Genomic DNA, 25,977 nt, shown 5'->3' on the forward strand with positions numbered 1-25,977 from the left:
GGGGACACCTGCCATGGCTTTTGAGGCTGTGTGCATAGTGGGGGGGCAGGTCGAGTACTGGAGAGCAGAGGTTTTGAGGTGCTTTCCTTCAGTTCTTAATGTTTCTCTTTCAGTGCTCGCACAGGGGCGGAAGCCGGCAGGCCTCAGCTCTGGAAGAACGTCTTTCTCCTTTGTTTCCTGAAAGAGCTGCTGTTGCTGCCCTTTTCCCAGCCTTTCAGTGCTGGGGGTACTCAATAAAATGCTTTCTCCCGCTGCGTGTTCCCCGTTTAGCTCCTTTCCAGCCCCAGTCTGGCAGGGCAGGGGCGCGGGGGGAGCAGCCGCCGCCCCTGAGAGGAAAGCGGCCGCCGGGCGCCCTGTGCTCCTGCCGCGGGGGAGCGCGCCAGCCTCGTTCTGGGCCAGGGGCCGTGCGCAGCAGCGTCCCCACGCAGCGCCGGTCCGCAGCTGCCGGCGGCGCGCGCCCGTGCCCACACCCGGCATGGCGGCCGGCGGCTTCAGCAGCGCTCTCGTTCCGTCCGCCGGCAGCAGGGAGCGGGCGCTCGGCTTCCCGTACTCGGCATGGCCGCCAAAGGGGCTCGGCAGCGCCCGCGAGCTGGAGGTGGCGGGGACTCGGCGCGGCCGCGGTCGGAGACGGCGGGCGCGGAGGAGACCCGGCTGGAGTAGGTGTCGGAGCGGGCGGCGGGGAGCCGGGCCCGGGCTGCAGCGGGCGGCCGGCGGGGGCGCGGCTGTCTGCCGCCCCGGGGCTGCCATCGCTGCCGGGCTTGTACCTCTCACGCACCCGCAGCCCCGGGCCCGCCCCGCGCCTGCTGGGCGCCGTGCGCCTGGGGCCCCGCTCGGTGCGGCCCCTCCCGCAGCTGCGGTCGCTGGTGCGGGGCCGGGCGCTCGGGGGGCCGTTCTGCAGCGGTGGGTGAAGCTGGTGGTGCTTCCAGGGGCGGGACTGGCATCCCGCCGGGCAGGCAGCGGGCGGGACACTCAGCCGAGCGCACGGCGCGCCCCGGGTCCCTGCCTCGTGTCCTGGCTGGGCTCGGTGGCGTTGCTGAGCGTTCCGGTGTGTTTGTGTCTCTTGCTGGGTCTAGGTCGTCAGGCAGCAAAGCCGGGCAGGTGTGGGCCCCTGAAGGATCAACTGCTTTCAAGTGTCTCATCTCCGCCAGGTTCTGTGCCGCGCTCCTAAGCAACATCTCGGATTGCGATGAGACCTTCAACTACTGGGAACCCGTGAGTGGCCGTTTCTCCCTGGGGGCTCTGGGGATTCGGCTGTTGGCTGTGCGAACGCAGGTTGATCCCGGGCCTTGTCAGAGAGGAATGTTGTTACTCAAGATTTCAGAGGTGGGGAATGCAGACTGTCCACTCTGTGCGGTTTGTATTGGTTTAATTCGTTAATCTCTGTTGCAGACACACTACCTCATTTATGGAAAGGGATTTCAGACCTGGGAATACTCTCCGGCTTACGCCATCCGATCCTACGGCTACTTGTGGCTTCACGCCTTACCAGCCTTGTTCCACGCTAGAGTTCTACACACCAACAAGGTAAATCAGATGTGTTAAAGCTGCTGTTGTGATGAATAAACATGGCCAGAGTCCCTGTTAAACAGCTGCTTTGGTTGTTGTCAGAGGGAAGGGAATTAGTGTTCACAAACCACTATTTTGTTTGCAACACTAACCTCCCTGTCTGGATTTGCAAGGGTTTGTGAGTTGGCTCAGGGGGATCCAAGGAAGAGTGATGGGGAAGTCAAAGGGAAAAACAGTTTGTGTTTTGAGAAGCTGTCCCACGGGGATGGGGTGGGGGGTGTGTGTGTAGCTCCTTGGCCTTTTGAGTGTGTGCAGGTCTGGGGACAGTTATCTGGCAGCCACGGGCTCTCATTTATTTAGGAGCCCACATGGTTTCCTATGCCAGCTATGAATGAATGCTGGGATTTTTTTCCCAATAACCTATATTAAAAGAATCAGTATTTGCAAGGGATATTGCAAACTGAACTCAGAGAAATGTAGAAAATAAAGCAGAGCATGTGCATTCTGCTTGGGTATCCGTGGCCGTACTTGGTGTGTGTTTGCACAACAGAAAGCGGAAGGGGGATAGTTCTGGTAAATTCAGTGGACTGTGTTTGCTTTCTGTGTTGTGAAGAACTTCAGTGTCAGAGGGCTAGGCCTTGAGCTGCTGGGATCTTCAGCATCCCTGGGTGTGGGATCTGGGCTCATTCACCAGTGCCAAACTTGCTCCATCCCGTTTGGAACTTTTCTTCTTGGGACTGACCTGGTAGTAGTAAATCCCTGCAAACCTTGTTCAGACTCTGAGCATGTCTCCTAGGTTCTTATCTTCTATTTCCTCCGATGCTGCCTGGCCTTCCTGAGCTGTGTTTGTGAACTCTACTTCTACAAGTGAGTATTAGCAGCTGTCTGCAGGGAAGATTTTGGGGCAGTGTGAGTAACACAGTTGTTGCCACGGGAAATACACGCTGAAGCTCATGTGTAGATGTGTCTGGTGAACTGTGCTGCTTCACAGTGAATCTAGAAAATGCATATTCTCATGCTAACTTAATGAAATACTGGTCAGAGTTCCACTGTTAGGACAAAACAGTGGTTGAGTCGCCATCCCTGGATGTGTTTAAAAGATGGGTAGATGAGGTACTTAGGGACACTGTTTAGTAGAGGACAGGTGTGGTTGGACTTGATGCTCTTAAAGGCGTTTTCCAACCCAGTCATTCTGTGATTCTGTCAAAACTGTATTCTCAGATCTTCTACCCACACCTCTACTCTCCCACTTTGTTGACAACACTTGTTTTTCACTGCTGCCAGCAAGCAGGGTGGGAGTGTTGTAAAGTGAGCTCTGCTGGAGGAGAGACTGGCGCTACGTTTGTTTATCGTAGTGAATTTTAGTGGAATGCTTGGATTGTTGATGTGTGTAATGTCTCTGCCAGTGGTGTTTACATATGTTAGAAGTGGTAGCCTGGACATACAATTATCCTGTCAAACTGGATTTTTATTTTTACCTGACTATTCCCTTCCATGACTTTTCTGCTGGCAATAGTCTGGTTTTAACAACGTGAGCTGTGGCTTTTTGCAGGATGGGGTTTTGTGAGGAGGTTGAAGTTGCCACAGCAGTGCAGACTCCCTGATTTCCTGAGGTTTGCACAAGCACAGGTGACACTGGTGGAAGCCAAATCTCCTCTAGAATTTTGCACTAGTGCAACAATGTGGATCTGAAGTGCCTGTCCTACTGCTCTTTAGGTAGCAACCGAGTAATGAGAATCACCCACCTTAAAGCTCTCGTGATGTTCCATTGACTGTTTGTGGTTCTTCATGCACTAGGCACATCCTTTTATGCCCTGAGGATATTTTTATGGTCTGTTAATCCTCTTTTGCTCCCTTAGGGCTGTGTGCAAGAAGTTTGGGCTACACGTGAGCCGGCTGATGTTGGCCTTCTTAGTACTCAGCACTGGGATGTTTTGCTCATCTGCAGGTGAGTTTATGTAGCAGTGACACTGACAATGACTTTGTCCACAGAAACCAAAGACAGATCTAGAGAAAAGAAAATCCACAGCACTGAAATACCTCTCTAGCAATGGGTTGTTGTATTCTGTTGCAGGTATTTCTCATGACAGGTGTGATGACAGAATAAGTGTCAATTTGAATTGTGTTCCATGCATCACTGTCTTTGTGTCTGTTGCTGCCTCCAGTCTCTCTGCAATGGGCCATGCCTTTTAAACAGGGTCTTGGCTTACCTTCTTTGAACATATTTAATCCAAGGAAGGAGGATTGTGTTTTGGCATTGTCATCTGCCTTGTGTCCTGTCCCATCTGGCTGGTTGTACCCATTGCCTAGCCAACCACTGTGAGATTTACAAAACATCTGCTGTAGGCTTTGGGCACAGTGCACAGAGGGACTTGGAACAAAGGGTTTCTGTACTGTGTGCATACAGAACCTTAGAAGGAAAATCCACGACTTAGGAATTCTGTGATTTCCTATTATACTCTTTTTTGTTCATGGTGAGTGGAGAAAGGACTTGCCTTTGCAGTGTCATAGGTCTCCTCATTCTTCACTTACTTCCCACCAGTCTCTGCTCAACCGATTCAGAGGCTGAACTCAGTCAGCTCCCATTTTCTGCTGCCACTTGGCAGAGGGCACAGCAAGTGTTGGAAGTAGCAGCCATGGATGCTGTCAGCTGCTTACCACTGTTGAGTGTCACTGAGGAAAGAGGTGTCTGTACTTAAAGGAAGTATTTCTAGTCTTGGCAGAACAAGAAAAAGAACCTTTTTGGGTTTTTTTAACCCCCTTTCTTGCTCTGTGTTGCAGCTTTCCTCCCGAGCAGCTTCTGCATGTACACCACAGTAATCGCCATGACGGGCTGGTATATGGACAAGACTTCTGTGGCAGTGCTGGGGGTGGCTGCTGGAGCCCTTCTGGGCTGGCCCTTCAGTGCAGCTCTTGGGTAAGGAGTTTTGCAGTTTGTCAGCTGGGGGTTTTTTGCCTGACTGGGAGAACGTAGGGGCTGGAGCACTAGAGGAAGAAACTGGCAGGAAATGAGCTGCTGACCTGGTCCAGGATCGTTGCTACAGGCTTTCATAGCCTGAATTCTTTGCTTTTGAAGGACTTTGGTTGGGAGGATTTCCTGATGCTAATACAGAGAGAGTTAAGACCTGAGTTGTTTGACTGGAATATGGAGTAGCAGCAGAGTCCAGTGAAGTGATGGTTCTCTTCCAGCTGCTGCCCTGCTTGCTTTGGAGGGTCAGGAAAACCTACAGAGGGGAAAGACAATGTCTCCAGTTGATACCTGGTCTCTCTTTCAGGCTTCCTATTGCCTTTGACTTGTTGATACTGAAGCAGAGGTGGAAAAGTTTCCTCAACTGGTGTGTGGTGTCATTGATTCTCTTTCTGGTAAGTGCCTGTAACAACACAGGGAAGGGCTTGCAATAGAAGGGATGAGTTCCATATAGAGAATCACTGGGAGATTTGTGCAGTTTACCCAAAAACTTCTGGCACGTTAATAGATGCTTTCTTCCAGGTGCCCTTGGTAGCTGTGGACAGCTATTACTATGGGAAGCTGGTAGTTGCACCTCTCAACATTGTTTTATACAACGTCTTCACCTCTCACGGACCTGATCTCTACGGTGAGTTCAAGATAAGAGGGCAGGGAGGGAGTGGGCGGCTTTCTTGCTACTGTCTTGCGACCCTGACCCAGCAGATCTTGTTTGCCAGTCCTTTTTCTGAGGTACCCTAAAGCAAAAGCAGCCTGCGAGCCCCAGAGGTCTGCAGTTCCTGCTCTCTGCCACACGACGTCTCTCTCGAGCTGAGAATCCCCGAGCCGTGGGTCGGTATCTCCATGCTGCGAGCTGAGCTGCTCGTGTTCACTGTCCAGTCTGTGAGTCGCCCTGAGGTGTCTCAGGGGAACTGCTGGTAGCAGCGAGTGCAGCGTGTGTTTGTCAGTCTCAGCCGAGTTCCTGGCTGATGTTCCCTGCAGTCAGGGTGCAGAACCTTGGGCAAGTTGGCAGGGGTGCAGAATCCAAAGCTGCTGCTGTTCACATCAGGTCTCTGCTGGCACCAGAACCTGAGGTTACCATAAAGGCACCTGACCTGCAGGCAAATAATCTGCCTGTGAGGGATCCCTGACACTGGCCGTTTCAGACACTGTGTGACCCAAGTCTCAGGTCTGAGCTTTGATGCCCGTGCTGTGGTGTTTGTGCTGTCAGTGCAGAAAACTGAGCTGAAGAGTAGAAAAGTGCTGTATTTCTAGCAGGGCTTCAGAGAGGCTGTTGGGAGCTTATGGTGCAGGGGCCCTGCGTGGATATTCCAGGAGGGACTCCTCAGCCACAGGGCTTTCTCTGGAAGCGCCCTGCAGACTATTTGTTGGTTCATTTGGAGGGCTGCTTTGGGTGGTGCTGGGTGATGATTTGTTAGCTGTGCTGTGGCACAGCAAGGCCACAGCTGCTTAGTCACGGCTCTTCCTCTCTGCAGGAGGGCTCTGAAGTCTGTTGCTGTGAATTTTCTGTCAGGAGACTCCAGGCTCTGTCTCTGATAGGTTTTTGCAATGGGCTTGTGCCTTATCTTTTCCATACTGGTGCATGGGTTGTTTCCAGAAGCCTCCAGGGATCAACCTATTCTGAAGTGGTTTATTCACAGTGCCAGTGGTGTAACATCCTCAGGCCAGTAAAAGAGCCTGCTTGGAGCTGCAGTGTGGTCAGGACGACTGTGTGTTTAGAGAGCTTCAAAACACTTGGGAGGAATAACACTACCAGGGGAGATGAAAAGGTTGGCCAATCCCTTCTGGCTTTGGGGCTGGGATTTCCCAACTTTCACATGATGGGAGCAGGAGCTGCTTTAGGTTGCAGTCATGAGCAATCCCCTCCTCCTGGACTGTGTGCCATGAATATTTCCCGAGGTGATAAGGTTTCTATGGCAAAGGAGCTTCTAAGCATATATCCCTAAGCCTGATTGTGAGGCCATGGGATGTTTTTGTGTACGTATGTTCCAGGAATGCCCAATTTGTGACAGGTTTTCTCCCACTCCCTGCGATCAGAGCCCTGGCTGGGACTTGCAGTGTGATGGCACTTGGGGAATCTTTGTTCAGCTTGGGTGGAATGTGCTGGAGCTGTTCATGTGACACCTTGCTCTGTTGAGTCCTGGGTCTTAAATAGAATGAAAATAAATGAAATGAGAAAGCAGACTGTTTATTATACTAGCACTGAATCAGACTTGCTTAGAACAAGGGCTGTGACTCACAGTCCAATTATTGCAGCTTAGTTACTGCTTAACAGCTGAGCATCAGTTCCTGTCTGCATGCAGGCTTTTAGTTTGGGACACACACAGGGTTGGGCACGTTGGCATAAGCCTATTTTACAACTCTTCTACTTTGTCCCAAGCTGTCCTCACCATTGTTGTGGTCAGGCTGCAGCATTATTAAGTTCTATTAACTTCTGTGTGAGTTTTGTTTCTGGAATTGCTCCCTGAGCCTGTCAGGTCCAGAGTTCAGTTTCTGACCCAGAAACTCATGTCCATCAGTTGACATGATGTTTCAGTATCCCATATTCAGGCTTTCACAGCTTGAGGGTTGTGTTCATATGGGACTTGCAAGAATTATCAGACAGGTGAAGGGAGAGAGAAGGTAAATTTCTAATAATTCATTCCATTAAGGCCCCCTGGTCCCCCAGATCCAAATCTGTAGTTGCTATTTGCTTTCAGTGCCCATAACCAAAGATTTCCCATTTCCTGAATTCACCTCAGTTGCTTGGACTTGGCCCTAGTAACTCCAGCAACATGTTCCTGACATTCCTGGTGCAGCTTCTAATCATGTTTATCTGTAGGAGCTGCAGAGATTACGGGTTTTCCTTGCTGCTTTTCAGTTGTCTGATTAATTTCAACATGGACTCTATTTAAGTGGCTCTGATTGCAGGAAATTGCTGTGGCATGTGACATGTGTCACAACAGTGCAGTGATTAAAGCCCCCGCCTGTCATCTACTGACTGATTGAGCTAATCACACTGAGAGAGTGGCAAGTGTGTGCAGAGGAACTGCCTTTCCTTATTGTTCAGAATTTTAAGCATCCTGAATTAAGAGTCCAAAAAAGTGACAGTTGGCCTGGGATTTCTTTCAATTTACATCCCAAGAAGCTTGCAGCCAGTGCCATGTTGGGAGGCAGAGCTGGCTTGCTGCTGTTTGATGCTACAGTGTCAGAACAGTAGGGATATTTTAAACATCACTGATGTGAAGGCAGTACCAAGGCTAGCATCTGGATGAACTTCAGTGGCAGAGTCTTTGTTGGGGTGAAGTATGTCTGTGAACTCTTGTTCCTTTTTAGTACACTGTTTATTTCTGACAAGATTGAGCATACATCATCACTCCAGAATTAGAACAATCTCTTCTGAACATCAGGTGTTAAGAAAAATGAGAAATAGAAGAATAATGTCTGAACAGGAAGACAGTGAAGTTTGGGCAGAGGTGGTTGTGAGGTAGTTTGGTGGGATAGTTTGGTTTTCTGGGTGAGGGGCAGAGCTGTGAGACTGCTTTGAGATGGCTCAGGCTCACTGCATGGTGCTGCATCCTCTATCCAGCTGCAAGATCATCTCTCCACACTCTTTCCATTCTTTGGTTCCAAGATGCTTGCAGTGGGCAGAGGTGACACCCGATTCTGTCAGTCTGTGCCAGGCAGAGGGGGAATGAAGCTGCTGCTCTGTCCGGATACCGCACGTGCTCGTATGTAAACTTGTTGTTCCCTGTTGTTGTCCTGCAGGCACAGAGCCCTGGTCCTTCTATTTCATCAATGGCTTTCTGAACTTCAACGTGGCGTTTGTGCTGGCGCTGCTTGTGCTGCCGCTCACCTGCCTCATGGAGCGGCTGCTGCAGAAGTTCCATGGTGAGTGCAGGGCAGCTGTGCAAGCCCAGCAGAGACAGCCTCTCAGCCTTGTTACTGAAGGGAGAGCTTGCCTGACAGAGAACAGCTTTCCTTTATTGGATGGAAAGTTCAGGGAAAGCCCTTGGAATAATAGGGGAGTTCCTAAAGCTCATTACTCAGTTCAGTATTGACCCCACAGTGGAGTTGCTGTGCAGAAAGAGGATGCAATGAGATACATCTTCTTAAGTGCTGTCTGCAGAAGAGCAGAACCATGGTTTTTATTATTTCCCTTTTGACTGTTGGGCCTGAGCCTACAAATAGGCATCCTCTGGACTCTGTTGCTGCTGCCCATGTTGGGGTCAAACCTGAACTCATTCATGTCTTGTGAAAGACACTCCAATGCACAGGACTGAGGCCTGGCAGGACAGTCTTGCTACCCCATGCTTTGTGAAGTCCCCATAGGTAAGGATATACTCAGATAAAGGGGGAACCAGAATATTCCCTACTTCACATTGGGCTTTCTCTTAAATAAAATGATACCAGTCTAAACATGATACCTGGAAAGTGACTCCAGAGAGGAAAAAGGTATTGAGGAAGTGTGAATTCTGCTGTATCGTTTCCTAAGGAAGATTCATTAAGTGTCAGCAGCAGCTTCCAGGTTCCTCAGTCCAGTTAGTGCTTCATGCTCTGATTTTTTACTGAAAACAAGAACGAACAACATCATAGTCCTCTGAAAATGTGTGTTAATGGGTATTTGCTTATATCTGTTCCTTGAATGTGACTGACGTGCTGTCAGAAACTAGTAAAAGCTCCGTAGGAGATCCTGTAAATGCAAGACTTCCTGCTGTTCACTTGGTGTTCTTGTACTTAACAGCAGGACCAATTCTGCCAGGCGCTTTCTCTGCGAAATGCCGTTGGCTTAATTGCTTAACTCTGCTGTTGGGAGTAGCACGGGGGCAGGAAAGGGACTGAAAATTGCCAGGCAGTGTAGAACCCTCCTCAGTGTGACTGAAATTCAGGGTAATTGTTGTTATTTTTGAATCAGTTATTTCCTCTGTTAAGCAGAAGGTGCTTGAGAGACCTCTCACGCTGTTATTTTGGTAATTAAGCAATGAAGGCTGTGGAAACTTCAGGTGCTAAACAACCATTTGTAAGTGGCAGGGTGGGTCCAGAGAACATCTCTTCTGATCTTTGTAGGGATGGCATAATGCTCAGCAGGAAATCTGGTACTTCTGACTACCTGTTCAGACATGTCAGTTCCTGATGGGTTTTGTGTCTTGCTTGGATCTGGTAACACAGTTGGGGTTTTTTCCCTGCTTTTGGTCTTCTGAAATCAGCTGAAATTGTTAATATTGTAGGAATCTACAAAAATGATCTGACCAAAGTTCTCTACTAGCTGTCTGGGTGTGTTACCTGCATTCCAGCAACGTGGCTGCTCATGGCTGTGTGTTTGTGTCTTGACAGCAACAATTTGGGCCTGAAGAATGGGCTGTTGAATGTGAGATAGGACTGTGCAAGGGGGGGGATAGGACTGTGCAAGAGGGGGATAGGACTGTGCAAGAGGGGGGATAGGATAAGCCCCTCATGCTCACATTACTGCTTCACTGAGTGCTTGTTTCTTTCAGTTCAGAACCTGGGCCGTCCCTACTGGCTGACACTGGCTCCCATGTACATTTGGATCATGATCTTCTTCAACCAGCCCCACAAAGAAGAGAGGTTTCTCTTCCCCATCTATCCCCTCATCTGTCTCTGCAGCGCTGTGGCTCTGTCTGCTCTTCAGGTGAGTTTTAGGGGAAAATGGTTTTACAACAAGCTCGTGCCTGTAGGAGGCATAAATTCCAGCTGACATCTTCAGACTGCTTGAGAATATTTCTTTACCACTATTTCATGATGACCTGGAGTTTTTCTCCCATCCCAAGTGTGAATTTCTTGTGAGGAGCAGTAGTGATGTTCTAGAGCAAATACAGCACAACATCCAAGAGCAGTTACGAGGAGTAGCAAATTGCTCTTGGGTATTGTGCCTCCTTCGTCTGTTATTGAGCAAGCTTTAAGGGACAGGAATGTGTGTGTGTAAGAAATGCACTTAGTTGTATCCTAGTAGGAATCCATCACTGTTTGAAATAGGAAAAGTGATCTTGTTCTGGCATTGGGAAATTGCACTGGGCATTTGGAAGAGCAAAAAATCAGACATTTAGTAATTATCACTTAAGTACTTCATAAAGCACTAATACAGGTTGTTACAAACCTTCCCAGAGCTCAAAGTGATTGTGATTCATCTCTCTGTTAAAGACACCTAGGAATGCAGTCACTGGTCCCTGTTAGAGCCTGTTCCAGCTGTTCAGCCTCATTGCACTGTTACTTCTCTGTCCTCTGTGTACTGCTGCTGGCTGCTGCTGTCCTGAGCCCCCCCCCCAGCATTGCCTGCACCCCTCAAATCACTGTCACTCTTGCCCTAGCACTCAATTGCTACTCTGACTGTTGTTCTCCTGTCACTGCTGAGGTTCAGTCCTTGCATTCATACTGGACCAAGCTCTGCAATGTCAGCAGTTCCAGGGCTCTGCCTGAGAATGGCTGTGTGCTGTCAGAGCATTCAGCACAGGGCAACGGCTTAGGCCCTTTGCCAAATATGGCTTTAGGCACATCTAGGGTATATTTCCACCCTGTGTGGCTTAAACACTGCTTGATGATGTTTTGTCCAGTGTTCAGTACCCAGCTGAGAATTTAGAACTGATTGCCCACCAGTCCTACAAGCTTGTTGGAGTCTGCTCCTCTGAACCACGTGGGGCTGGCTGCTACAAGAACGCCAGCAAGAGGGACAGAAACTAGATTAGGGTAGGAAGTGAACAGTCACTGCTGCAGAAAGGCAGAACAGGAGGGAGGAACCAAGCCAAGGACTGAATGTAGTTCCTCCTGGGTCTTCCCAGAAAGGGTTTAAAACCCCAGAGAGGGTTTTAAACTAGAAAAACCTGAAGGGCTTTTAGCACTTTGGGAATGGGTTGTGTTGAACAGTGGATGCAGGATGTGCTGTGCATTCTTTTATCCACTTCAGAGCTGTGGATTGTGCATGAAAAGTGGAAATTTTGCTAGATGTATCACAGTTTGAGTAATTTTATATTGTCTTTTTTTCTTTAAATCCTCCCTCAGAAGTGTTACCACTTCATCTTCCAGCGGTACCGCCTGGAACACTACACAGTCTCCTCCAACTGGCTGGCTCTGGGGACCCTCTGTCTCTTTGGCATCCTGTCACTGTCACGCTCTGTTGCCTTATTCAGAGGTTGGTGTGTTAGACTTGCTCTGTGCTTTCCTGGGCATTGGTCTTGGCAAGTCTTAGGGTCTGTTGAAGTTGTGCTGCTTTAGCTACAGCAGCACAGGAGAAGTAAAGAACCTCAGGGGATTGGTTGTCATTGTTGCAGGGGAAGGAGTAAGTTGGCTGCTGGGGGACCTCATTGCAGCCTTCCAGTCCCTGAAGGGACCCCAGGAACAGGAGGGGAATGGGCTTGTTAAAGGGCAGAGACTGGCAGGACAAGGGGCTGGAGTGAAGCTGGAGGAGGGAGGGGGGAGAGGAGAGACTGGGGGGAAGTTCTTTGCAGAGAGAGTGGTGAGGGGCTGGAAGGGGCTGCCCAGAGAGGGGGTGGGTGCCCCATCCCTGGGGGTGTTCAAGGCCAGGTTGTGATAATGCTGCTTACCATTAGTGGCAACGTGTAGGTGTGTATGTACATGCACACTGATACATGTGTGTATGGACACACGTATGTATGTTTGGCTCTATCACTGTATCAAAAATCTGCTGCCCTTGGCCTTCAGCCAGCAGATCTACACTGATCCAAGACCTGTACCCAGGCTCTTAATTGGAGGAGGAGCTTTGGGATCCAGCCACCACTTAGCATAGACAAATTCATTTATTCAAGAGGTTATATATGAACAATTATGTATGAACAATTTTCTGTAATCTTTCAAAAGTAATCATGTAAATATCACCTATTTCTTTTACCTTATTTACAACTTCTCTGCCTTCTGTAGGCTACCATGCCCCCCTGGACCTCTACCCAGAATTTCACAGGATTGCTACTGACCCAAGTATTCACACTGTGCCAGAGGGGAGGCCAGTTAATGTCTGTGTGGGGAAGGAGTGGCACAGGTTTCCAAGCAGCTTTCTCCTGCCAGATAAGTAAGTTGTTTAATGTAAAAGATCCATAAGGAGGGGCGATTCTGAGAAGTATTTATGGGAGTCACCTTCAAGACCTTGTATCTCTGCTGACACCAGCTTTTCCAAAACAAAGGAGTCTGAAATTCGTTGTCATTGGATTACATTGGCCACAAGCTCCTGAGGATTTGTAGTGTCACTGCTTCTCTAGCAGGGCTGGCTACCCTCAGGAATGAAATGTCCTGGTTATGTCTTTGATTTTTCTCCACACAAGATGTTACTGTGTCCTGCATTTCCCTGCTGGGCTCCCTGACACTGTTCTCTGCAGTTGGCAGCTCCAGTTCATCCTGTCAGAGTTCAGGGGCCAGTTACCAAAACCATTTCCCAAGGGACCAATGGCCACAAGGATCATTCCCAGTGACATGAACGACCAGAACAAGGAGGAGCCATCTCGATACGTAAGGGTTCTACTCCTGCTTTATTTTCCTTACTGTACAACTTGTAGTAATCTAATGCCTGTGATTGGGCTCTACCCATTTTGTGTCCTGGGGACTGTGCAAGTTGCAGAACAAAAAATGGGATCTCTGCAGCACTTGAAAGCTTTGCCATTTATCTGAGTGGTTTCTGTTCATTCTGTCATCTGCCTCTTTTCATTTAAAGACATAATAGTAATAATAATAAAGTAGTACTTCCTAGTTATTGCTGGTTTGGGTTTAGTGTAATGTATTACTGTGATCAGAGGGAAGTGAACTGAATGAGTGGTTTGAAATCCCTCACAGAAGATGTGTGTCACAGAGCAGAGCAGGGGTCTAAACTTTGTGCTCTCCTTTATTTATAAACGTGAATGTTTTCATCATACTTGCAGCTGAGAAAGAGAACATAAATTCAGAACTTTGCTGGAACAATTGCATTAGTGATTTCAGTGGGAATCTGCTAAGATAATGTATACTGTTACTACTAATATGTTCTTTTCTCGTTGCATTGTGTTACCTCAGCAAAAGCAGTGCACATGTACAAAGATTTAAAAATTAATTTCAGCTGTTTCTTAAAAGAATACTTAGCAGGTTCAATCTCAGCAGTGCACTGAGTGTTCTTTGCAGCACACTAAATAGTTAGTCATCCTTTCTTTCTTGTTCTAAGGGTTGAATGAGAGGAACTGCCAAGAAATGCATAGTCCTTCATTCTCTTAGCTCCTTGGAGGATAGCTTTGGTATGTCCATCAGTGTATAGGAAGCACTCACATGTAATGGACCAGGTCTCTGGTTTACATGAGTGGGTCTGTCATAGAATCCCAGGCTGGTCTGGGTTGGAAGGGACCCCAGGGATCACAGAGCTCCAACCCCCTGCCACAGGGAAGGAGGCATGTTCCCACCTGAGAGAAGCTGTCTGCTGCACTGCATTGAATTTATGAGATCTTGAGCCGTGGTGTATTTTTAGCACAGGCAGCTGGCTGGTGCACAGCCTGACTGATGGGGCAAAGCACACTTCTGTTCCATGGCTGTTTCTCAGCGTCACTCGACAATGTTTGTATTTCTCATGGAAGCAAAAGGGCCTGGGCTGTTAGAAATGAGCAACTACATGTGAATTTTAAATCTGTTTTTCAAACTTGGGACCTGCTGATAACACCAAGAGAACAAGATCTTTTCTGGTGAGCTTGTTTAGTGCAAGATATCCAGATGTTTAAAAAGAGGAAGAATTAGGAAGCACTGAGAAGGACCATGATAGCAAAGAAACCTGAATAGCATGGGACTGTTAGCCATATAAAGGGGAGAAAGCAAATGGTTCAAAAGGATTATCTTAGCCATGGACATCTTAAAATCAATTAATGGCTGCAGAAATGGGACTGAGCTCTCTGGCTCAGATGTAAGTACCTGTTACTGCTCTGCTTGAAAATTAGGAGTAAATCTTGGTGTTTCTGTTGCTATGAGACACTGGGGAAGGGAGTGATCTGATCGTTTTGTTTTGCAATTCTTCCTTCCTTAATCATGTTGAGCAGCACTTAACTTGTGTCTGTCCTACTGGGGAGATGCATTTGTCTCTGAACCTGCTAAGAAAGAGATAAGGAGCAGTACCACTTACCAAGATGTACCTAAGCAGGAGCAGGAGATTAGACCCAAGTCCTCAAGCTGTTAAAACCCACTGGCTTCAGAGGAAGGTGCTTTTTAATCACTTTTTCTTTCACTTCTTTTCCAGTTCCTTTTAGCTCTGTTTTGTAGGAACCACCTGAGGCTTGGTGTGATCAGTGAGGCTTCTCTGGTTTTGCTCAGAACAGTTGCACTTTATCTCTGGTGAACCCCACCAGCTCCTGTTGTGCTCTGTGTGGTCAGGCCAGCATCCCTCCAGACACTGGTGGAGGACAGCAGCAGGCTGTGCCCTTAGCTCCATCTCTACCATACCCTCCTCGCTCCTGTTACTCAGGATGTGATCAAATGTGGTTGCATCAAGTAAAAAAAGAGTGGGAGAAGGAAGAAGAGAGGAGAACAGAAGGGGATAGGATGTAATTCAGGAATTCCTTGTAGCTCTGTTTACTCAGACCTACTTCTCCAGGGAAACATTCAGGGTCTGCACACAACCAAAGCACAGGTGCTGTGTTAACTCTCACCAAGAGAAATGTGATCTTTAGCCTCAGTGTCACTTGTGAGAATGCACTGTGCTCTACTTGGAGTGGTGGAAGGGAAATGTGTCTTTCACCTGGCAGGTAATTCCTGTGCACTGGAGGTGTCAGCCCTTCTAGGGAAGCGTTGAGGAGAGGTGAGATCAGTCTTAGTGCTTGAGGCAGGAGCTTGTCTTTCTCTGTAGGATTTTACATCACATTCAGAAAAGCTTGGTTAGTGGTTTGGGAGTTTACTTACTAATGAGCCAGAACCTCACTAAGGGCCTGGAATGTTCTCCTCATACAGTGCAAGAAGTGGGTTCCACGTTCCCCTGCAAGCTTCTGCCAGAGAACAGCTGGTGCCAGATGTGGGAAAGTGTCACCCTTGGGTGACAAAACCCAGTGTCAGCACAATGCTTGAGTACAGAGGCAGCAGAACTTGCTTCTGCCAGCAAAAAGCTCAGCCTTGGTGCTGCTGACTGCATCTGTGAGGGTCTAATTTTTCTGGTGTGTTGTAATGGCATAGCTACCAGGGTACAACTTAAAGATGGCCTCAGGCATGAGGCTCTTTCACTTCTGAAAATGTTACAGATCACGATCGGATCTTCCACAGGAGGCTATCAGGGCCTCTTTGTGCTCTGTCCTCCCCTCTAGATCGCTCACAGCCAGTACAGAGGGTCACAGTGTAGCCTCTTGGTGGGCTACCCTCTGTGAAACTTCTTTCACACCTGATGGGTGTTACTAAAGGGAATTACTCCTGGTAGGAGCTCGAGTTGTCTTTGTAGCGACCAGTTCACATTTGTCTTGGCAGAGGTTTTGTTCCTCAGCAGCTCAGGTGCCCATCTGTAGGGGCAGCTGTGAGGAGGGGGGAGCAGAGGGCAGGAGGAGGGGGCTGTTGGTCAGCAAGACACGGGGCATTTGTGAGAGTGAGTGGTGCAGCCTGTCCATAGCCAGCGGTGCGCTCTGAGCAGGGAGGGGAAGGTTGCATAAGGAGTCTCCTGAGGACACTGCCCACAGCTCACTCAGCTGGGAGGTCACATTCATAATTCATCCCTGTGATGTCCCTTCCTCGAGTGCAGAGTGTCACCAAGCATTCTGGTCAGGGCAGAGCAGCTCCCTGCCTCTCAGGCTGTGCTGATACCGAGCCCACATGCTGAGAGGTGCACTGCCACAGCCAGCTGCTGCAGGAGAGGCAGTGAGGGGCTCCTGTGCACAAATCCCACCCTGATTTCTGCCAGACAACAAGCTTATTCTACCTGAACTACTTACTGTTCCCTGTTGCTCTGTTCAAGCCCTGCCATGAGATGACAAGACCAGGAGCTGGTGTGACCCTTGTGGGTAACCCACATTGGTCTGTACGTGTTCCAAGCCAAACATGCAGCAATTGGGTGCAACTGATTGTAAAAGCACTTCCAAAGAAGGCATGAAAAATTAGGTGAGTGAGGGGATTTCTGTTGCAGAAAGCTGGCAGGTGCAGTATTTGTTACAGGAGGATAAATAGGGCAGTGTAGAGAAGACAAGAGCCATCTTCAGGGAACAGAACTCTTATCACGTCAAAGGTGTCACCAGAAATAAGTGGTGCTTTCCTTGTTCATGGTGTAAAACAAACAGGAACATGTATGAACTGAGATAAATAAAGATTCAGTGTAGATGTCAGGAAACTTTTCAAACAGTAAAGATAGGGCAGCCTTTTTCCTAGGGAGCTGGTGGAGCCATTGTTATAAGAAGTCCTTGTCAGCTAGTTAGACAACTACCAGCAAAAGCACCAACAGAATTGGTTCTGCAGCTTCAGTTTCCCCTCTGAGACTGAACAGTTCCTCAGGAAGAGAGCTGACAGTGGTATTTTCTCAGAGGGGGACCCTAGGACTCTCCTCCTATCACCAGAGCAGTAGTGGTAAACTATATTCCCCCAGCAGAGTTTTACTTGAGAACAGTAACATTATTTTACTGTGCATCCAGCACTTTACCTGGTGCTAGAAATCCAAGCCCCTTCTCACTGATAAGTCAGCTTGTGTAAATGAGCAGGTACAACCAGAAGCCTACAGGAGATAAACCACAATAATGTCTGTCTTTCTGCAGGTTGACATTTCCAGATGCCACTACCTGGTGGACCTGGATACAGCAACTGAAAGCCCAAGGGAGCCAAGGTATTCCAACAACAAAGAAGAGTGGGTAACCATCGCCTACAAGCCATTCCTAGATGCTTCCAGGTATGTTCTACACATCTGAGAGGGAGGGAGAAAGATTGGCAAATCTGTGAACTAATTCTGTTGTTTGCCAAAGTGGCTATACACAGTGGCTATGCTTGTCTGTTCCAACAGCAATTCCTGTGAAAAGCAGATACTGACATTGCTCTCCTCCAGGCTAACAGGCATTGCAGTCAGGGTTGTCAGAATGGGAATGTTTTTTCTTACATTCCAGTAAATAAGGAAACCCTTGGCTGTAAGGGGATGGTTATTGAGTTACTTAGAGCTCTGGTCCTGTAGCTGTCATAACAGGACAGAGAGGCTGACTGGAAAAATCTCTGTTAAAAACTAACACAGTGTTCAGTACCCTCCTGTTTTCTGTGTGAGACCTTATTACTTCCTAGTAACAGGGCCCTCCAGGGAGGGGGGCTGCTGAAAGCAGTTGAACAGTGAGAGAGAGTGATAATGTTAGAGCAGCTCCCAGGGGGGCTCTGATGTTCCCAGCTTGCTGACACAAGCAAGTTTTCTTGGCAAGGCCTTGCATGAACTGTTTTCTGAGAGTTGCTGCTGCCTTCAGGGAGGACTTTAGGAAGGGAGAGTGAGATGGCCAGTGAGTCTTATTAATGAGGCAATAGAAACGTCCACACAGAAGTTTTGAAAAGAACACCCTGTGCAGAGCATATACCCCTGAATGTGTGTTTCTGCTTTGCAGGCACATTCATGTCTTTTGAAAGCTGGTTTGTCTGGCTGAACAGCTGAGCTTTGACTGTTTGGACCTGATCTAAAGTGCCCTGAGGCCAATCAGAGGTCTCAGTGAGCCTTTAGGACATCTTGGCTTAACCACAGGGATGCAGTTTGGTAGAGGTGCTTTCAGAGGTGGTAGCTGTCTGCCACAGAGATGCTAGCCTGCCTAATGAAGGCCAAGTGAAGCCATTCTGGTATGGCTGTACATCTCCCAGGCTTCTCCAGAATGTCCTGGATTCTGCACAGCTTTTTTTCCCCCACTTTTGCTTATTTTCCCTGTGCCTGATGTTCCACAGAGGAGTCGGTCTGTCTCACAGGCCCTTTTGGATCATTGCATTTTCAGTCCCCAGCCATAGCCTACGACCTTGTGATTAAAGCTCAAGAGAGACAGCACTGCTCTCTCTTCTGAACCCACTTCTTATCCCCTTAGAGGCTCTGCCCTGCTGAATGCAGAAAGGCCTCTGTCTGAAAGCAGCAGCACAGTGTCTCCTCCTGTGGGGAGAGTGGAGCCTGCAGCTGTAGGCAGTACCACAGGGTGGACACAAGTGTTTAAAATCCTCCACTTTCTCCCAGGCTGGGGATTTTTCTTACAAGGTACTTGTACAGCTGACACCATCTCAGTCCTGACCCTACTGCAGCCTGCCACACCGACTGGAGTCTGTGCAAGGAGCTAAGCTGGAGCCCAGCTCAGGACTGAGCTCAGCTCTTGTCAGTCTCTTCACTGCTTTAACACCTTTTCTGTATGAGTCACTCTAGGACATTTTTCCTTTCTTTTTCCCCCTCCTCCTTGTTAGGGGAAATTGATAGGATTAAGGAATTTCCCTCTTTACAGCTAAGCTCCTGCCAAGCATAAGTATCTGCCTGGCTTCTCAGGAGCTTGGCTGCACACACAGAGTGATGTGGTGCTGCAGCTTTCTGCTTCTAGGGGGAAACGCTGTCCAAGTCCTGCCTGCCAGACTGGGGCTGGTAACTTACTCCCCAGCTTGGCAGTGCAAACCCATGCAATTATTTTGATTTATGATTCTGTGTGTTGCCTTTAGATCATCTCATCTCCAGCTAGATTCCCAAGCTGGATGTTCCTTGTTGGCTCAGCAGATCTGCAAGCCTGCAGCCAAGCTCCAGCGAGCCACTCAGGACAGGGATGTTGATTCCTGTGCGTGTTTCTTCATGTATGGCTTGTGAAGGGAGGGTGCATATGGCTGTTACCACTGGAAGTAATCACAGAACCATAGAATCCCAGCCTGGTCTGGGTTGGGAGGGACCCCAAGGGTCACAGAGCTCCAACCCCCTGCCACAGGCAGGGACACCAACCTCCAGGCCTGGAGCTACACAAGGTTGCCCAGGGCCCCAGCCAACCTGGCCTTGGACACCCCCAGGGACGGGGCACCCACCCCCTCTCTGGGCAGCCCCTTCCAGCCCCTCACCACTCTCTCTGGGAAGAACTTCCCCCCAATCTCTCCTCTCACCCTTCCCTCCTCCAGCTTCACTCCATCCCCCTTGTCCTGCCAGTCTCTGCCCTTTAACAAGCTGCTGCCTCAGGTTGTTGTAGCAGAGGCAGCATCTCACCACAGAGACACAGATCCTGAAGCTGCACTGGCCCTGGTAACGATGAGATGTGAAGGCAGCATGCTGGGGATGGTAAAAGAGGAGCATACTCTGTGACTAGACCTTAGAACAGACCCTCTGGAAGTGGTGGTGAGGGAGGAGCATCTCTCTAGCTGCTGTGTCCTCTGTAACAGGAGATGCTGTTGCTTTTGTGGGAGGCTGGAAGAGCAGAGGGTTTGCAGAGCGTGTCCTAAGAGGAGGTCAGGCAGTCAGATCCCCAGCCCTGCTGCTGGCTGTCGCCTGTCAGCCTCCTCTGCTCCTGTTCCTGTGCAGCATGGAGGTTCTCCATGGAGATTCTCTGTCCTGTAAGCACCTCACAGCTGGAGCAGGGGAGGTGTGGTGCCTTCACCACGGAGGAGCCCAGGTTGCCATAGCAGCAGCTCTCATTTCCATCCCTGCTGTTGGTACCTGCAGAGCTCCTGCAGTTTGGAGTGCAGGGCTCTGTCCCTTCATCAGACCTGCAGCAGTTGGCAGGTGGGGCAGCTTGAGGGCACAGTGCTGGGGAAGCACCAGGGGGGTTATGTCCTTGCCTGGGGGGTATCAGAGCTGCTGGGGGATCAGAGAGAACCAGCAGCCCTGCTTGTCTGACAGGGATGCAGCAAGTACTTCTGTAGTCCAGAATATTGTTGGCTGCCCTGACAGTGGAGAAGGTGTGGAAATCCCAGTTGCATTTTAATCTAGGCAGTGTGTCTCTCTTAGAGTTGAGAAATTGGTCATTCTGGGGAGCTGAGCAGCAGCACCACAGCTGTAACACCATGTTAGGTGCTGGGAGTTGCTAAGCCCAAAGGCTCTCAGAGCTCGTAGATCTGTGGGGAGAGCTCTTTGAGGGTCAGAAGCACAGGTCTGTGTGTTGGGTCAGTGATGATGCATTGGGAATTCCTATAAAGATCCAGGCTGCTCACATTTCTGAGCATGTACCTTTCCCCCCCCTCTGCCCCCAGCCCAGCTCAGCAGAATGGCCCATTTCTCAAATCCAGCACCTCCTTCCACACAGTGCTTTGGAAATGTCCCCTGCTGCCTATGAAGTAAGTGTAAAAAATGCTGTGAAAATGCAGCTATTATTGTAAAAGGGAAAGAGGAACAGAGGAAATGTCACTTTGAACTGAGCTGTGAGGGAAGCTGCCAGTGTAGATCGCAGATCTGCAGCTCTGGCTGCAGAGCAGGGAGCATTTGGGGGGAAAAAACCCCATCAGACCCCTCCCCACCCAAACCCAAACTCCAGCTCTCGTTCTGTGGAAATGAATGACCCCAGCAGCTCAGCTCTGTAATTCACTCCTGCTAAACTGGAGGCTTCTGGGACCCTCTGCAAGTCTCACATTGACGTCAGAAAGTGCAAATGTAAATCTCAGCTGGCTCTGATAAATGGTTCTGCTAATTGAATTAGAGAGTACTCCAAGCCACCAGCTAATTATGCTCCTCATGAAGCTGCTTTGTCCAGGTCCATTTGATTCTATATTGGCTGAGCACTCCCAATCTGGCACAGAAAAGGGAAATACATTACAGCTCCCCACTGAGGAGCACATATTTTCCAGCCCTTTAGGCTGAGCTGTCTGCTTGCTCCAAACACTTGGGTTTCTCATAAAAAAAATAGTCTTAGTGCAGAATTAATGATTTGCTCACCCTGTTCAGCATATCATTGCCCTGGTGTGATAAGAGACCGTGTCTCCTTCCCTCTAATGGTGCTTTCCTCCCTGTTACATGAAAGGGTTTCTGTACTTGTGTTTTACAAGTAGCTAAATTACTTCTTAGGTGAACGGGACAAAATGTAACACCTGGAGGATGTGCAGATGTTAATGGGTTTCAGAGTGCTTTGATCATGAGCTCCTGTTTCTGCCCATAGCAGGAAGGTACCAGGCTCTGCCCACGTGTCAGAAATTCAACTTCCTCCTGCCTCTTTTTTATTTCTTCCTTCTCTTCTTCCTTCTCATGGTTTCCTGCCTGAGCTCTGGGGTAAGATGTCGAGGTTACAAGGTGCAGTGAGGAAGAATCGCCCATCACTACGTGTATCCAAGTGCTTCCATTCTGTGTCAGCCTGTCAGACTGGGAGGGAGGACTGGAACATCTTTTTTTCTAACTTGTCCTCAGGCTGTGGAACTGGGACCAGTGTAAACTGGTCCCTTTTCACCTGGGTCTTGTTAGTGGAGTCATTGTGCCACCAGCAGCCTGACCAGCCAACACGTGGTGGAAGCCAAGGACCCTTTGTGGGCTTGACAGTTCAAGTAACACCTTGAAGAACAGGACGAGCTTCACTTTTGTGTGTCTCCTCTGGCTAAATGAGATATACAGCCCTCTATTCTTGGAGGACATCTATTTTTGGGGAGGAAGAGTACAGAAACATAGCTCAGCTGTGGTCTTTATACACCAGATGTTGTTGCCATGAGTGCCTTGGCGTTACGCACGACGTGCACTGGTGGGGAGAGCAGCTATCTCTCTGTTCTCTGTTCCTCATCGTTTTCCACCCTCTTTTTTTTCCTTCCTCTTCTTTTTTGATCTTCTCTTTTACCAGCAGTAATTTCTCCTTCTGTTTCAGTGCTCATCTGAACTGTGGAACAGTCAGCACTGACAGCTCAGCTGCTGCTAACAAGGGCTGAGTTGCCCACAAAGTCAAGAGCCTGTGGGGAGCTTTCAGTGCTCAGAGGAGTTGCTTCAGGCTGCCCTCAAACTTAGAGTGGGTCCACTGAGCTGGTTATTTGGGAAGAGAGTTTTGCTACAGCCAGCTCCTGGAATATCCTCTTGTTCTAGAGGGCAAAGCTGGATCCTGCACATGCTGGATGTGTGAGCTGCTGTGCTGGGGCTGTCTTTCCAGATGTAACAGGCATGGGGAGTGTATCTCTCAAAAAGCTCTAAAAGAGGAAGTGCTGACAGGGTGCTGGTGTTTCTGCAGAACTGTGAGGGACACCAGCACTGAGGGGGAACACAGGCACTTACTGTGTTGCTCCACCTTCACTGGGTGCCCACTGGGTCAAACAGTGCTGTCCTGGGCAGGCTGTCAGTACGTAGCTGCATCCAGGTCCAGGGGAGGATGTGAACTGTGTGCTGCTGTCTGAGTGTAGTCAGCTCTGTGAGTGACTGAGAGCATTTGCAGTGTTGCAGTGCTGCTGGGGACCTCAGCCACCAGCTGAAGGTGCTGCCTTCCTCTCTGTCCCTGGGCTAAACCACACAAAACTACCTCAACTGATCCCTTCATCTTAACCCAGGCTGATCCAAACCCCAGGCACCCTGAGCTCTGGGCTGTCATGCTACTTTCTGTCCCTCTTCTGCAAGAAGCCAGCTGGTACTCTGACCTTTTCTGCATTTTCTTTGTTTCAAACAACATCCCAAGCAGCTCCAACACAGATGCTTTTCCTTGTTTCTCTTGGCAAAGAGAACTGAAGTGACACCATTCACAGAGAGTAGCTGTGGTAGCACTGGGGGGTTGTCAGGCTCAGAGGAAGAGGTGCCAGAATAAGTTCAGCCACGACACGATGTTCATTAACCACAAGAGATGGAGGAGGAAAAGCAAGCACTTTGTTTTCAAAGAGATGCTTTAGCTTCTAGTGACTGGAGGGAGGGCAGACCTGCAATTTCCAGGCTGAAGGAAATGACAGCTGCAAGAAACGTTACTTGTTCAGAATACACCAAAATTACCCTCTTCTGTCTAGTTCTTCCTACTAAGAGATTCTGCTTTGAACATGTTCCCTCTTCCAGCACCTCAGGAACTCACAAAGAGCTACCATTTCCAGTGATTCTTTTATTTAGGAACTTTGCTGGGTGCTTTAGAGTTTGTAAAGGGCCTGAGGATTATCATTGAGCTCTCTGTTCTTTGAAGGAAAGCAATCAGTATTTTTACATCCTGAAGTGGCAAGCTGGGTGCTTGGCAAAGAGCAGGCTCACCAGCTGCTGGCTGTGGGAAGGATGTAGAACCTCACAGGTAGAAATGGGACTTCCATAAGTTTCAGGAATGCAGACTTGCAGAGCCTCTCTGAGAGGAGACACTACGTTTTGCCTCAGTTTCCCCTCTCTGGTACTGAAAGAATACTGCTTTGTCCTTGAACATTTCATGGCACCTTCTGTAACAGGACCCTGCTGCTGAGTGGTGATGTGCCAACACAAGCAGGTATCACCAGTCTTTTCCTAGACAGCCTTTGACTCCAAGCTGCAGGAGATCAGGAGCTGCTTGTTCTCAGCTGAAGGCTGTCCAGGAACCCTGGGAGCCTCTGGGGACACACAGTTACACAGTGGCAGTTCCTGCCATTGTTTCTGGATGCATTTTTGAAGCATAGCCAGCCATGCCTTACAGTGAGCAAACAAAAACCAATTCATCTTTTTTTCCTTGGAAGGAGTGGATGCTCAGAACTTTGTCACCAGCAAAGCTGTGTGACCCAGAGTGACCAGCGAGACCCCGCTGTGCCCCTGTGCCATGCCTAACCCCTGAGCATCCTGCACATCAGAGCTGGGTGTTGCTGCTGCATTTCCAGGCTTCATGCAGATGGAGTTAGACTTCTGTCTGTCAAATGTTGGTAGGTAAGCAAGAGGTTGATCTTGAGGAGATGGAGATACAAGCTTCAGCACTGAGGAAGCAGGACCCTGCCCCAGCCCCAGCTACAACAAGGTGCTCAGAGTTTTGGAAGTTTCTAGCAAGGTTTGGTGCTGCAGCTGCAGGACATTGTGTGTGTCCACATTCCAAACCAGGACTTTAATATTAGCTTGCTCAGTAAGAGAACTAAAGCCATTAAAGCCTCTGTGCTTGAGTAGCCCACTGGTCCACGTGTTGCAGAGTGCTGTGGCATTGCCAGCTCCCAGCACTAGCAGGGCAGGGAGTGAATGCTGGCAGCCTGCAGCAAGCTGCTTGTAGCCTTTAGAGCAGTCCATCCCTCTTTAATTCAGTGCCCTCACCAGAAGATCAGTACAAGAGCAAAACTTCACAATGCCAGTGCCCATCAAAGCTGGAGATGCCCAGAGGTAAATGCAGCCTTGCTGTCTTTCATCTTCATAGCATGCCCTCAGGAGCAGAAGGCCTGCTGTCTGTGTGGTACCAAAGGCCCATAGGACTTACTGTCTGCTTTTTGGGCAGTGATAGCCAAGATCTAAGTTTATTTCAATCATTACACAGCCTTTCTTCCTACTGAATCCTGCTGAAATGGATAGCAGGCAGGCTGAAGAACTGGGCAGGCTGCTGCTCTTAAGCTGATGGTGCTGGCACAAACCAGCTCTGGTCCCAGCAAGAAGGGGAAGGTTGGACTGGTTTTCATATGCTTGACCCATTTTTATTCTTCCTGTCACTGACTCACCAGCCCAAATCTTAACAAAGCCTCACCTGAACTGTTGTGAACACACTGGCTAATGAGTGCTTCAAGGGTGATTTGTTTCTCCCCTCTCATTTCAGGTCCTCCCAGCTGCTGCGTGCATTCTACATCCCCCTCCTCTCAGAGCAGTACACGTGGTATGCAAACTACACTATTCTAAAATCCAGGAGGTTGAAGCAAGCCAGGAAAAAAATGGGAGCCTAGCAACACACCTGGGCACCAGAAGCATCTGCTGACACTCTTGGACAGCTGCCTGAGCCATCTTCAGTTCCCTTTTTGAAAGACTGAGCTTGTAAGATTGACTAATAAAGATTTCCCATGAAGTGATTTCGTTCTGCAGGCTTCCAGCTGTGAAAAGGGAGCATCATCTGCTTTCAGTTCTCAGTGTCAGGTCTCCAGTCTGCCTACACAGAACATACTGGTAAGAAACCAGCTGAAAATCCAGCAGCCACCTACGAACATGCTCTCCCTGCTGCTCCTTGTGTTATTAATCTGTTACACCAGAGAAGAGGAAAATGGAAAAGAAAAGGGAATGACAGTAGGAGGTTGTGCTCCAGGTTGCAGTCTGGCACTGGGAGGATCCAGCTCAGCCTCTCTCTTTCTCTCCATCCCCCTCCCCTCTCCACTCTCCTCATCTGCTTAAGTGGTGCTCACCTCCCAGGAACTGTTTTCCAGGTAACCATGTGTAGGAAATAGTTGTTTTAAAGAAAAAAATGAAGGGGGAAAGAGGAAAACAGCTGAGAGACAATCAACTGCAGTGCACTGCACCTCAAGGAATTAAGTCACTTGCAGCACAGAAAAACAGCCTGAATTTGCTCTGTCCAGGAGACACTTTCAAGGGTAAACCTGTGATTCTGGGAGAAAAGAACCCCCAAACTTCAGACTTGGGACAATCAGCTGTTTTAGTGGGAGCAGAGTGGTTTTGTTATCTGTGAACCCAAGGGTTTGCTTGCTACTTGCAATATTTTTTAAAAGATTACCTGTAACATCCTGTGAATTCTGGACCACAGCAGCTTAAACCCTCCAGAAACACCCTTCAGTCAGTTCAGTTTCCCAGGACAGACAGGGTGTGTTCCATGCAGGCAGCGTGCCGGAGAGCA

General features: G+C 49.0%; 1 protein-coding gene across 1 annotated transcript; it reads left to right on the forward strand.

Moving 5' to 3' along the window:
• Window positions 1-555: 555 nt before the first annotated feature.
• On the forward strand, window positions 556-25,204 carry ALG9 (ALG9 alpha-1,2-mannosyltransferase; the record flags this gene model as incomplete). The annotated part of the gene is made up of 15 exons (XM_084275010.1): window positions 556-656; window positions 1,074-1,212; window positions 1,390-1,524; window positions 2,303-2,373; window positions 3,366-3,454; window positions 4,288-4,423; window positions 4,782-4,869; window positions 4,997-5,102; window positions 8,219-8,341; window positions 9,946-10,100; window positions 11,465-11,594; window positions 12,341-12,488; window positions 12,793-12,922; window positions 17,137-17,267; window positions 24,958-25,204. 15 exons carry the CDS (start codon window positions 556-558, stop codon window positions 25,079-25,081), a joined length of 1,806 nt encoding a protein of 601 aa, XP_084131136.1. The 3' UTR covers window positions 25,082-25,204.
• Window positions 25,205-25,977: the final 773 nt, after the last annotated feature.

Source organism: Gallinula chloropus (assembly GCF_964237585.1).
Source record: "Gallinula chloropus genome assembly, chromosome: 24".
NCBI lineage: Eukaryota > Metazoa > Chordata > Aves > Gruiformes > Rallidae > Gallinula > Gallinula chloropus.